This window comes from Macrobrachium nipponense, chromosome 26 (assembly GCF_015104395.2).
Source record: "Macrobrachium nipponense isolate FS-2020 chromosome 26, ASM1510439v2, whole genome shotgun sequence".
Classification (NCBI taxonomy): Eukaryota; Metazoa; Arthropoda; class Malacostraca; order Decapoda; family Palaemonidae; genus Macrobrachium; species Macrobrachium nipponense.
In genome coordinates, this window is record NC_087215.1 from 17097133 (window position 1) to 17110909 (window position 13777).

General features: G+C 39.1%; 1 protein-coding gene across 5 annotated transcripts in view; it reads left to right on the plus strand.

Moving 5' to 3' along the window:
• The window catches only part of LOC135199989 (protein gustavus-like), a 221790-nt gene that overhangs the window by 160754 nt on the left and 47259 nt on the right, over nucleotides 1-13777 (plus strand). For 4 of the 5 annotated variants that reach the window (XM_064228184.1, XM_064228183.1, XM_064228187.1 and 1 more), the window contains one exon: nucleotides 11669-11876. In XM_064228184.1, coding sequence (XP_064084254.1) covers nucleotides 11669-11876 — 208 coding nt within the window. Of the gene's footprint in view, nucleotides 1-10433; nucleotides 11067-11668; nucleotides 11877-13777 lie in introns of all 5 variants that reach the window. The other variant, XM_064228182.1, reaches the window with a different exon arrangement.

Consider the following 13777-nt stretch of genomic DNA (forward strand, 5'->3'; position numbering starts at 1 on the left):
CGGAGATATGAAGTATATTCGCATAAAAGATTTGGCGTCTATGGGTAGTGGTGAGGTGGAGAAAGTGCCGTGACGGGAATAGAGGACGGACGTTGGGTTGGGTACCTCTGGCCAGTATTTTGCTCGTTTTAATGTCGTCCTTAAAGTGATGACCTTTTATGGGAGAAGTGGTGAAGCATCGAGTGGCCTCTCTCTCTCTCTCCTCTCTCTCTCTCTCTCTCTCTCTCTCTCTCTCTCTCATGGAACCATTTGCCCACAAGGCGTGCTTAATGGTTTGGCAGTGAACTTGTGTGAACGTTCAAAAGCCGAGAGTCTGTCCGTTAGGTTCATCTTGTAAAGACATCTTCAGCGGTTGTGGTGGTGATGATGCCACAGGTTGAGAGGGGGGGGACTCCGGCAGTGCCACAGTGCCTCGACAGTGAGTGCCTTGCAGTGCCTCTTCCTCCTCCTCCTCCTCCTCCTCCTCCTTTACCGCTTTTTGGAAGAGAACTGTGAGAGTTTCCTCGGGGAATTTCTCACCGCCTTTCGAAAATGGCAGTTTTTCATGTTTACCCCGCTCTCTCTGTAATGTGTTTTTGCAATTGGTGTTGTGGTTTTATAAAAACAAGTCTCGTGATGTTGACTTATCTTTTTAATGAATTTGAAAACATCAGTGTTATGAGTAATTCCGTGAGAGTGTCGTGAAGGCCTTAAAAATGCTTTTAAGTATTCGTTTTTGATAGAGTAGGACATATATATATATAATTATATATATATATGAATATATATCTAATATATATATAAATTATTATTATATATTTATATATATATATATAATATATATTATATATATAATATATATATATATTAATATATATATATATATAATATATATATAATACAACAAGTGCTCGTTAGGAAAGTTGTTCGTGAAAGGCTACAACTAGACATTTTTCGGCCAAAGACTCTATAATGAGGCATTTTGTAACTGAAGACTTTATAATGAGCTGTAACTAAGTAATGTTCACTGTGCATTGTGTTTTTTTGGGGGGAGACCAAGTATGCCCCCCTTAAAATGTCGCCGATAAGAAGCACACGCCTGAAAAATAAGTTAAATTGAAGTAACAAGTGACTCAGACGAGTTGATGTCCGCACCTTTGGGAAGTCCACAGTGACGTTTCCATTTTCCAGCGGCTTCTCTCTCTCTCTCTCTCTCTCTCTCTCTCTCTCTCTCTCTCTCTCTCTCTCTCTCTCTCTGGAGGAGGGAATAATTGACGAGGGGAGACCCGTGACTTGGGTTGCGTGAGTTAGTATCTGGTGTAGGGTTCGAGGGAGGGTAAATATTTTTTCTCTCTCTGTCAGGGAAAGGATGATGTACGCTCGCCAACGCCCTTGTTCGTCTCTAGTTTACTGTAGTGAGTTAATTGTGTGTGTTGTGGGGGGGGGGGTGTTTCTATGAAGGAAAGAAGTTAACAATGTGTATCTTCGCTCTCGTACCAATTTCGTCCTGTGAATTTTGTTCCTCATGGACTGACTTCACGGATTCATGCTATCATAGTTCGTTTCATTTGCGTGATCAGATGTCAAGAAATTTACCACCAGAAAGCGTAATTATACGAGTTATTTATTACGAATTACAAGTAATCTTGATGTCGTTTCTCTGTTGGCACTGTCGGGGCTACATACCCGGATCAGAATGAAGTCTATAACCTTTAGCAAAGAAAATTCGTGAACAGCAACTTAGGTTTTCTTGAAGAAGACTTTCTCAAACATTCAAAGAATAGGTCAGAAGCGTGCTCCTCCATTATAGGAAAGTTAGTTCACTTATAGTTGTTGAATGAGATATCCGGCTGTGGGGGAGAAAGACTCCGGCCTGGGTTATTTACACTTTACTGCACTTCTTATGAATTCAGGAAATTGTTACACGTTCTCTCTCTCTCTCTCTCTCTCTCTCTCTCTCTCTCTCTCTCTCTCTCTCTCTCTCAAATTATTGTCGTAAAGAAAAGTATATTTTCTTGTCTTATTTTGTGTGAGCGTGGAAACTGATGGACCTTGGAGATTGGTTGAGAGAGAGAGAGAGAACGTGCTGGCGAATCTCTTTTAAGGTTAAGTGTCATCTGAAATTCCTTAGATTGCTTTTTTTGACCAGGCTGTTGTAAATCCTTAGGCAAGCACTCGCCTAACTCTCTCTCTCTCTCTCTCTCTCTCTCTCTCTCTCTCTCTCATTAACTTCTCGGAATCTGTCTGACGTTCACATTGTTTAAGAGAACTTTACCGTTAAAGTAGAAGTTATCATCGCATGTTTTCACTAATGATACCTACAGTTATGCGGAGAATTTTTAAAATATATGAAAGAATAAAGAATAATACATTTTTCCCGTGTATGTCAATTATGCATACATGTCGTTTCTGTGTACGCCCAGAATTCCATGCCTATCAATACTTCACACTGGACATGAATAATTTTATGACAATAACATAGTTCGCTCATATGCACACACACTCTCTCTCTCTCTCTTACTATTGGCGCTTCTCGTATGTTGACGGAGAAGAAAGATTAATATATAGATCATTCTGGCGCTGGAAAAGCGTGCTTTGTGTCACGCCGGTGTTTTACATATTTCATTTGATGCCATTACCCGATATGCATTTATGCAGCGTTCCTTTGTGAATGATTTTGTTTAGGCCGCCATCAAAAACAAGGCTCTCCACTCGCGCTGTTTGCTGTTTGTGTTGTCTTTGTTTGTCCGGAAAAATTGGGTTCCTTTGAACAGGCAGTCGTACAACTTCCGGAGTTGCGACAGACAGAAATAATGTCGGTGAATAAAAGTTCATGATGTTAAAGACGAAAGGGTGGTTCTCTCTCTCTCTCCTCTCTCTCTCTCTCTCTCTCTCTCTCTCTCTCTCTCTCTCTGAATTGACCCCAGCAATCTTAATTATCCGATTTTTTTTTTTTTTTTAGGGATATTGACAACATTGTTAATTGTCGCCGAATGGTCATCCTTCACTTTATGCGCGGTTGCCTACTTTGTCATGTGATTTTAACGCATGCTGATAAATGTTACCCTGTGGCCGTAACGATTTGCAAATGAGACATGATTGCCCTAATTTTTCACTGTCCCATCCCACGATGAGTGTCATCTGTTTGCAGTTTCACGGATAACTAGATGATGGTTATGATTTTCGACATGATATAATCACCGTTATAATTATTCGGGGTTATTTGTTAACAAATAAAAACAAGAGCAATTTTAACAGGACCATTGTGCCTGAAGGGTGAAACATTCATAGTTTATACCCCAAGCCGAGTTTGTACATATATTATTTTTATTATTATTATTGTACTTAGGAAGCAGACCCTCTCTGAAGCATACTTTATTCAAAAGTGATGGCTACCTTAGCAGCTTTACGTTTGTAAGTTGTGTTATTATTATTATTATTATTATTATTATTATTATTATTATTATTATTATTATTTATAACTAACAGCATCCATGAATTCATAAAGAGAAATACAAATGCAAGCGACTAGACCTTTAATCTCTACCGACAAGAATACGCAAACGATTAGGCAATCATTAGATAAACTGTCGCTAACGAACGACCCAGTACTTTTATATTCGTATTCATTCACCATTCAAAGGACTGGCGCCGCCGGGACGTTCGGGGAAGGCAAACAAAACCATTGCATATCTGTCAGTCACACTACCGCGTGCACTATCGTTTATCCCCCCGCGAGAGGCGGCGGTGGTGGTGGTGTTTTTGGGGGAGTGGTGGGTTGTGATTGTGGGGTGACTCTGCCGCTCCCTCCTGAAATTTTGATTCTTATTGTGCCATTGATTTAGGCCCTGGTGTGTTGGGGCCCTTTGTACTGTTTGCTTGCTTTGGTTTTTTACCTTGTGCATGCAATATTCGTATGTGAATGCACGCATACTTTGAATTTTGTGTTTGGTCGCGTGTATGCACACACGCGTACATTAGGTCTGAGAGAGAGAGAGAGAGAGAGAGAGAGAGAGAGAGAGAGTCTTAACATAAAAAGGCATCATCGGTTGGACCGTTATGTTGTAAGTTACCACTACTATTACTACGGTTACTGACAGCAGTTGTAATACGAGTTTGATTTTGCAACCGATGGAAAGAAAGTGTCTTGACACTGACCAAAAGAATAAGCGATGTAATCGATGTGCTCTGCTTTGGGGCAATAGGAAAATCACTACCGATAGATTTTCAGGGTAACGGTTATCGCTTTCCGAACAGTGAAGTGATAGTTGTGGTACATATCGAGTTATTTTTTTGTATTCTCTAGTCGTACTTAAAACCGTGTTGCTGGTTGCTGGTATCATTTGGAAGACAAGAGGACATATAAGCTTTCGTGGTGTTTTGGAAGTTGTATTATATACCGTAATTGTGATCATCCGAGGAAAATACTGACTTTTTATAAGTTTGGATTGGTTCTAGTATTATTATTGTCAGCCATTACTGACAGGAATGGGAAACCGTGTAGCTGAGACCTGGGAATAGTCTGTAGATAGATACTATCAGCAGTCTTATCATAATGTTATGAATGTCACTAATCATAACAAATAGAACAGGACCAAGAACTGTTCCTTGTGGGACACTTGATAAGACTGAGGCCGGTTTGCTAGTGCTCCATCAGCTGATACCTAAAATAAAGCGTCCATAGGTACATATGTTCGCTTTTCCCCCGTATTTGGGTAGTGGCGCACCGTAGGCAGTACTTAAGGTTCTTTGCAGCGTCCCGTTGGCCCCTGGCTGCAACTCTTTTCAGTCCTGTTACACCTTTCAAACCTTTTTAATGTCGGTTCCTCTTTCAGGGCTGAGTGATCTCATAGGTCGCAGTGCTTGGCCTTTGGCCTAAGTTCTGTATTCTATTGTTCCGTAGGTTCATCTATTCGCTTCCATATTTTGAGTCTGCATGGTTCCAACAGCATTGCAGGGAATTCATGTGGACCAACCAGCCGTGAAGTCATTTCTGTGAGAGTATTTGTGATCGAGACCAGGTGCGGCGGATAAATTCTGAGATGATCGATTTCCTTTTCGATCATCTCCCCCGTTAGGTTCGTCATCTCGCAGTGTCAGGAGATCATGGCCGCTTAGGCCGGAGAATGTGGTTAGAGCCTTTATTTCGTGACGCCGGTCTGTGACTGAATGTACGGACGAATATCGCGCTGACGAATGGGAATAGTATACTTGGGGAGGGGGCGGTGGGTTGCGTCTTTTTAATTTTTGAATTTTGCTCGCATCATTATTGTCATTCAGAAGACGAATCCTACTCATATGGAACAAGCCCATCATTGACTTGAAATTCAAGTTTCCAAAGAATATAGTGTTCATTTGAAAGAAGAAACAGGGGATTAATGTTGAAATACCGAAAGACGAGATCAGTCATTAGAAAAACTGATACAATAATAAATCAATAAGATTTTAAGTAAAATATTAAAATACGAGTTGGTTTGTATTGTCATCAGTAATGTTAAGGGCTTGGCTAGAGTTTGACGATGTTGATTGTAGAATGTGAAGGACACTTTTTGTTTAGCGAAACAAGGTCCTCTAGTCTGGTCCCATGGGATCACGTTCGTCATGATTGGGAAAAATTGCCTAACTCTTATTAAACATTTGAGTTAATAATTTCAAGGTTTTCAGTATCATGCAGTGATGATTTTGCCTACTTCATCAAATTGCGCGTACTTCGTAGCACTTTGTATATTTGTAGATGATCAGTATGACATATTTCGGTCAGTCTGATAAATGTTTCAGTTGCATTAGACAAGTCATTCAGAAGATCCAGGGACATTAGTGACTGACGGCCATATTGTCCATTATGATTTTCAAAGACTATTCCACTCAGAATATCTGAACTATAGTGTGGGAGGGACCGATTATGTTCATAAGATGAAGTGGTTTAATTCGGTTTCATGATTTACCTGAAGTGAATCTATCTTATCCCTTGATCTTGTTATTTCGTTTGTATTACGATGATATTCGTTTGTATTATTGTTTCAAAGATATTAGATATATATCATCCTCCTTTGGACTATCCATATGATCTATTACAAAGTGAGAATAACCTTCTATGCAGTCTTAAGCTTCTTATGCCGTTTGCATTCAGGTAACTTCCAGTAATGGTAGAAATAAGTCTAAAAGAAATATGTCGGTTTTTCGTTTTACAACTCTTCTGAAAATAGGGATTCTTGCCATGCTTCTCTTGATTGTTAGGAAGCCCTAGATATTTGCAGATTGTAAAGAGTGAGAGCTTAGCTGTTCCTGGTTGTCGTCGCTGTGTATGTGTACATAAGGGTGGAATTGTAGTGGATGTGAGATTAACTGAGGAGGAGGATAGGGATTGTGCGACAGAAGGAGAGAGAGAGAGAGAGAGAGAGAGAGAGAGAGAGAGAGAGAGAGAGAGAGAGAGAGAGAGAGAGAGAGAGAGAGAGAGTGAGTCAGTCAGGTGTTGATAATAAGATGAGACGATATTTTATTGATTGTCTGTAGAGAAAGTGTTGTCGCAGGCGATCTCTTCGACACCTAGAGTATATATATATATATATATATATATATATATATATATATATATATATATAGATATATATTATATATCACGCATCGTTATGTGGACCTTTGGTTAGACTCTCTCTCTCTCTCTCTCATCTCTCTGCTCTCTCTCCTCTCTTCTCCTCTCTCTCTCTCTGTGTGTTTGCGCGCGCAGTGGAGTTTTAGCACATCTTTTAATGGAATGTCAGTGACCAGAAAGCTAATTTCCGGGGGAATGGCTCTCTTGCTCGGTTTTAGCCCCACCACTTTTGGAAAATGGCGATTTAACTGGGAAAATTGATTGGCCGCGAACGTTACTCTGCTAGAATGGCATTAGATGCTAAGTGAAATGGAAAAGTGGAGTTAGTTTTCGTTTTTCGTACTTGGTGCCATCTTGTTAGATAGTCCCGCCCCCTTTTCTCTATTTTGTGTAGTATATCTTAAAATGTATACTCATCTTAATCTAATGGGTGTATAACGAGAGAGGGAGAAAGATGGATTTTTATGTTTTTATTTACCTCTCTTTGAGATTGTTTTAACATGTACTACCTTCTTATTGTAAATGGTTATTTATGTCGGTAAATTTGTTGGTTTATTGTGGGTTGACAAGTATGACCATTTTGACGCTTCGTGTATGAGGTTTGTGTTCACGATTCAGATTTTAAGTGACTTGTTTCCCGGGAGCCCTTGTTTGGAATGCAATGTGTCTTAGTCATCAGAGAAGCATTCAAAACTTGTGTCCCTAAAGGAGTCGCTTATTTTTTAAGGCGATCTGGCTGTGGAAGCATGTGTACACCATTGTTTCCTCGTCTAGCAATGCCTTGTAGCCTTTTCATTCTTGCATGCCATTGTGTGAAGTGGTTCTAATCCCCAGGACGACATTGTGTGCCCCTGAAGAAATTGAGGTCTCTCAACATGGATGTCATATTTTTGGACTCGTCTGCTGAGAGTCCATTATAACGGGAAGATTTAATGTTGGAAATAGAGTATATTTTATATGACATACCTTGAATCCATTGTATCTTTCAGCTTCATGTCACAGAGTTTGTTTTCCATTTATAATTCTCTCTCTCTCTCTCTCTCTCTCTCTCTCTCTCTCTCTCTCTCTCTCTCTCTCTCTCTCTCTCTCGAAGTCGTCGACGAAAGTATTCTTGCCAAAGGTACACCTAACCTCCACTAGGTGATCTCAGTCTTCATACAAATCTAATCTTATATTTTTTCAAGTTGAGAATTTTATCCTCTCGATAATTTAAAAAGAAGAATGTTCAGAAGTCAGTCCCCGGCGAATTAACCTCGAAAAGATTCCAATGTCTGTTTTTATTACTCAGACGACGCATACAAAGAAAACGGTCATCTGTGACCAAGAGGTGTAAAAAACACGTTTGCCATTTGAGCATTATCTGGGCCGGAAGTGACACTGGAGACCCTCTCACGGACTGCTAATGATTGCGCGCCTCCCCCGCCCCCCCCCTTCCCCCGTTATTTAATTTACGTGTAGGAACATGCACGGCGTGAATTGTTATTCTTATCCCGTTTGCATTCATTTATTTGTTCTTCATGATTTTTGTTACGGTATGATTTTCTAATTTGAACATTTTTCCTCCAGTAATATCTTGTGGTATCTGGGATCTTGCTGAAGTGTGATTTTCCCTTTTTCATGAATTTATTTCTTCTTCGTGATTCTTGATTTGTATTATGAACATTTTTACCCTCGTATTATTTTCTGATATTCGAATGGTTATTCTCATCGTTTTTTTTATTATTATTTATTTGTTCTTCGTGATTATTTATCTGAATGATTTCCCATTTTATCATTTGTACTCTGTTATTATTTTCTGATACTTAAGGATTTTTTTTTTGTACAATGCATATAAACTTTTTTTTTGCTGTTCTTTCTGTACAATATCCGGAAGTTATTATATATATATATATATATATATATATATATATATATATATATATAGATAATATTTAAAAATCACAGTAGATGCACGTAACTTCTTTAAATAAGCGAATACCACAGGAAAATGAAATAGGGCTGAAATCCAAGACTTTCGTCTTACTAAGACATTGTCAAGGAACGAATGACAATGTCCTTTAGGTAAGACGAAAGCGCTTGGATTTTTTTCTGCCTATCAATTTCCTGTGGTCGGTATTAAGGTTATATATATATATATATATATATATAATATATATATATATAATAATATATATACATTATTTTATATATCATATATTACTATATACTACATAACATACATACATACATACATACATACATCCACAAACAGATCGTGCGCTGTCAACCGAATGGCGGAACGTTCTGGGGAAAAAAAATATATGGATGAATAGAATACGTGTGGATGATGTCCCTGGACACGTCGGTTGATGCACCCGCTTTTTTTTTTTCTCCCTCCGGGGCATTGCCTTCGAATGTTGCCTTGATGGTAGTGAGGGGTAGATTCGTCGTTGCATCTTTTGAAGATTTCCATTGTTAGCGGCGTTTTTCCTTCCCGGCGGTTTTTCCAATATCTTTTTTTCTATTGTTCACGTTGATTTTTCTCCTGCTTTGTATTAGCGTCAATTTTTTCCCCGCTGAAGTGGTTTTTTTTTTGTTTTCTATCTTTTATTATATTTTAACACTTCATTTGTATTGTTGTTAGAACAAAGATTTATCTTAAAAAGCATTAGGACGTTCACCTCTTAAAGTTATAAAGATAACTATAGATTTATTTTATTTTTGTCTAGTTTCTTTTTGTAATCAGTGCTTATTGCCAGTTAAATTACCCACTGTCATATTTCTGTGCATTATGATATTATAAAAATAATTAAGTACGTGCAAGTACACTCCCGTGCTTGCTAGCAGTATTGGCTTCTTCCAGTAAATGTCAAGAGACTATATACCATAACTATGTTTCCGATAGAAAACTTAAAGCGGAACGGCCAACGCTCTCTCTCTCTCTCTCTCTCTCTCTCTCTCTCTCTCTCTCTCTCTCTCTCTCTCTCTCTCTCTCGAGGTGGAAGCCTGGAATATAGGGGACGTGACTCTGGAGCAAGACAGTTGACTATTTCCTAATCCTTTTAAACATCGTTGGAACTGATTTGATATGACAGGGTTTATGGAAAAAATGAAAGTGAAAATCGGGCGTTGGTAGTTTTATTTATTTATTTATTTATTTTTAGAATTCTTTGTTTTTGAGGGAATGTATAGTAATCTGCTTTGTAGGCATAGTTTTTGTTGGGAGGGGGACGGGGATGGTTCGCCAATCTTGTCTATATTTTATTTTTTATTATTATGTCTGTATAAATTACTATTTTGTTTCTCATCTTGTATTTTATACGAAAAAAGAAAAAAAAAGATTTCTCCTTCAAATAAGAACAATCTTCACACATTCGTATTATTTCTTTTTAAATAGAAAGTGGCTCTCATACTCGAAATTAAATACGAGATTGATCTCAAACGGTGGAAATTCTTATATTAATGGAAATTCAGAGACCTCAGACGACTGAGAATTTACTCAAACTTGAAAGGAACGTAGAGTATTTTCAAACTCTGTTAGTTCCTGAAGAAGGCGGCTGACAACATCGTCAAAGCAAAAACTTATAAAATTGAAAGTTTGATCTCAACGTAGGAGACTCCTACGAAACGAGTCCTACGAAACGAGAACTGAATATTGCCGATCGCTTTAAATTCTCTCATACAACGAGTACGAGGTTGTAAATCCTCAATCTTTGACCTTCACTGAGCCTTCTCCCAAGCAGTGTCTCCTTAAGGGTGTAAATTTGGAAGTTAATTTGATAGACTGTAACTGCGGCATTAGTGAGATACTTACAGCTTCCTGTATCATATTTGTCTTACGGTTTTATCACATTGCCAGTGTTCATTTCTGGTCGATTTACAGGTGTAATGTGTTTCATGTGTCAGGAAGATCTTCGTGAAAATATAAATGCAGAAGAGACGAGACTATTGAATTGAAGGATACTTTATTCAAGTTTTTCCTCTCAGTGAATAAATAAGTCTGTTGTGTGCTAAAGCCGGGAAATGAAATCTGAAGAGAACAAAAACAGCAATTAAAGCCTTTCTGGGTCGTCCCTCCCTCGATGACAATGAGATCCGAAAGCCCATTTGTCGGACTCGTTTAAATTAGCGTTTCGATTCATCGGACGATCAGTGCTCACCTGTGTCCCTTCGGCGTCGCCAGTATGCGGAGCCACGGAGGCCCTTGAATCCCTCCGGAGGGGGGAGAAGGAGGAGGAGGAGGAGGAGTGGGCAGCACTCTCGAAACGGAGGCGAATCCCTTTGGTATGAATCCCTTCCTGCAGGAGTGGGTCGTGTTTGCCTCCCCGCCGCTCTTCGCTACCCACCACCCCCCAGCCTTCTTCCCCTCCCCCGCCGCCGCCCCTCTCGCCCTGCCTCGGCCTCTGCCTCCACGGCCAGGGTCGACGGCTCTCCTCCCGCGAGTGACATTGGCTGGGATCGCCCCGGAAGCTGCTAGGGCCTGGTTCCTGGGAGCCCCTCTGACCTGCGGAGGAAGGTTAGACAGGCCTCTTCAAAGTCCTCTTTTTTTTTATGGTGGTTTAAAACAATTATTCCTTCAACAAATACATTGAATTTGGTTCATTTTAATTCCTTATAACAAATTCAATGCATTTGCACAAACTTACTTTCAAACAAATTCGTTTTTGTTATGGTTTCGCGAATTGGTGGCTGAAAGTTCAATTGAAAATGGTTCATGTGCCTTCTGTGTTCACTCTTCCAAGAACTTGATTCTTTTAATACGATGGAGTATCATTGCAGATTATTATATAATCTTTTGATCACATTGTTGAAAAATGAGAAATGGGATACACATATATTTGACTATTTTAGAGGTAAGGCGATGTGAAAACTTATAATTATTATGTGTTAGGCTTCGTCCATACAGTTCATACTTCACTCTCTCTCACTCTATCTCTCTCTCTCTCTCTCTCTCTCTCTCTCTCTCTCTCTCTCTCTCTCTCTCTCATATTTTAATTGACACACCGGATCTGTTAATCATCCTCACCTTTAAGCAAACCTTTGTTTATAACATTGTTAGTTTTAAGGAAGGTGGAATGAACGAGAGAGTATCTTTTAAAGCCAGATCTTGTGTTGCAGGTACGGTGGTAAGCGGTGCGGGAGTGGCGGCGGTGGGGGTCCAGCGGCGGCAGCAGCGGCAGGTGGAGGAGGAGTCGCGACCGTCGGAGTGAGGAGATCGCCCCGCTACGCCACCCAGCAATCCTCGACGTCCTTAGCGGCGGCAGGAAGACCCAGGAGGCATCACGCTAGACCCCTTCACGCACACCACCATAATACTAAACACAAGGTGGGTACTGTGTAAAGTCTCTCTCTCTCTCTCTCTCTCTCTCTCTCTCTCTCTCTCTCTCTCTCTCTCTCTCGGAATGGGAAACGGAAATGCCCGTTCGGTTGGGCACCCTTTCTATTCTCACTCCTGTCTTTCTTGATGGATTAACCTCTTGTTATTTAGTGAAAATACCTTATAAGTGCAACGTTTCAAGTTCAGAAATCGTGGTTTAGTGTGTGTGTTTGTGTATTTGTTTGTGTGTGTGTGTGTGTGTGGAAGCCGGCCTTGAAATGTAAAGCAACTAGTAGAGAAAGATTCACTTTACTTTTTGTTGTAGTTGGAAGCCTGCTATATCCCATTGTTTTGACTGCTTAGGTTTTGTTAGTTTTTTTAAATTTCAAGTAAACATGTAAATAAAATTATATGGTAGGTTTACAAATATATCAGAAGTAGCTTCCTGGCAATGAGATTTTAGCTTATCACAGTTTATGATGGTTTTTTGGATTGGCTACCATTTCAGGAGTGATATATTTTTCAAGTCTTCTAAATCTTAGATTAAATAAGTAAAGTCCAAGTTATCTTAGGCTGGAAATGGCATTGCATTTTTCTTGGCGGTATTATATCTTAAAATATTTTAGTGTAGGCAAAGTTCAGGAGCTAGAGCTACTCGGAAAATTCCTTTTGTTATGCGAGTATAACAAGGTTTCCACTCACTGAGTCACAGACAGCAATTTTCTGTTAATAGCTTTCTAAAGGTCTACCTCAGTTATGAATGTAATTTCGTTCCCTGTGGCTATTCTGAACAATGTGTCCATTTATGAGATACTTTGTAGGCTGTGCGAATGGTTCAGGATGGCAACCCTTCAGGGCCCCAGTGGGATTTCTTTATGCCTGTTGCTTTTCCTCTGTTGCCTTTTCCCCCTTTTGCCCATTTGTACCGGGTTGTCCATCTTTTTGACCTATACCTTGCCCCAGTTTTCAGTTTTCTTTTAGGAGCAAATCATTCAGAGGAACCATTATGTAAGACTTGAAAGTGACATTTTAGTCTTGATGTGTAAATACGATTGATTTGAATTTAGATAATGCAGTAAATTGTTTCATTTTTTTTAATATGTGGGTGAGGAATGCAATACAGTGCTTTTCAAACTTGCTTTACAACTTCTTCAACAAAATCTTACTTATCGTTAGTTTAGCTTTCTAGTTATGTTATAGTATTGCCATTAGGGTAGTCTTCAGAGTGAAAAAAGAAGATGAATTTTGTTGGTTAGCTTTGTTGGTTCCCTTCAGGTTTGGATTTTTTCTCGTCTTTCCTCAACTTTTTCTCTTATCTTAGGTTAAGCTTGGTGTAGATGATGGCTTTTAAAAAATGGGAAATCTGCTGTCAGTGCAAGAAAGGCCTTGTTGTATGGTTATACATACTTCTTTCCAAAAAAATAGAAATGGAAATAAAAGATGTTTTTAGACGACATTTGCTTTTATGTTTTAACTCTTGGTAAGAAATATAATGTAATTTTAGATGGAGGCTCTATGACTAGTTATTGGCTGCATATAAGTTTTGTCCAGTGTTATCAGCTATTCTTAGAAAGGGAGCATTCACTTACACCCTAGTGAATATACTTTTAGTTCTCACAGTAATAATAATCTTTATTTCCAATATTTACATTGGCTATTCTGTAGTATTGACCTTCTTGTGACCTAAATAATTGCCATTTTCTCGAGGTAGAGTATGGTAGAAAATTGCTTTTAAAAGCCAAAATGCAGTTTAAAGCCAAAATGCAGTTTCACAGTGACTTGTAAAACCTCATTGTCTTGCACTCATTACATCCTGGCTCCAAACTCATGGATTGGAAATGGGCAAAGTTTCACTGTTCCTTAGTACTTACTAAATGTTCAAACCTTCTTATGGCAGACTTGAATTTCTA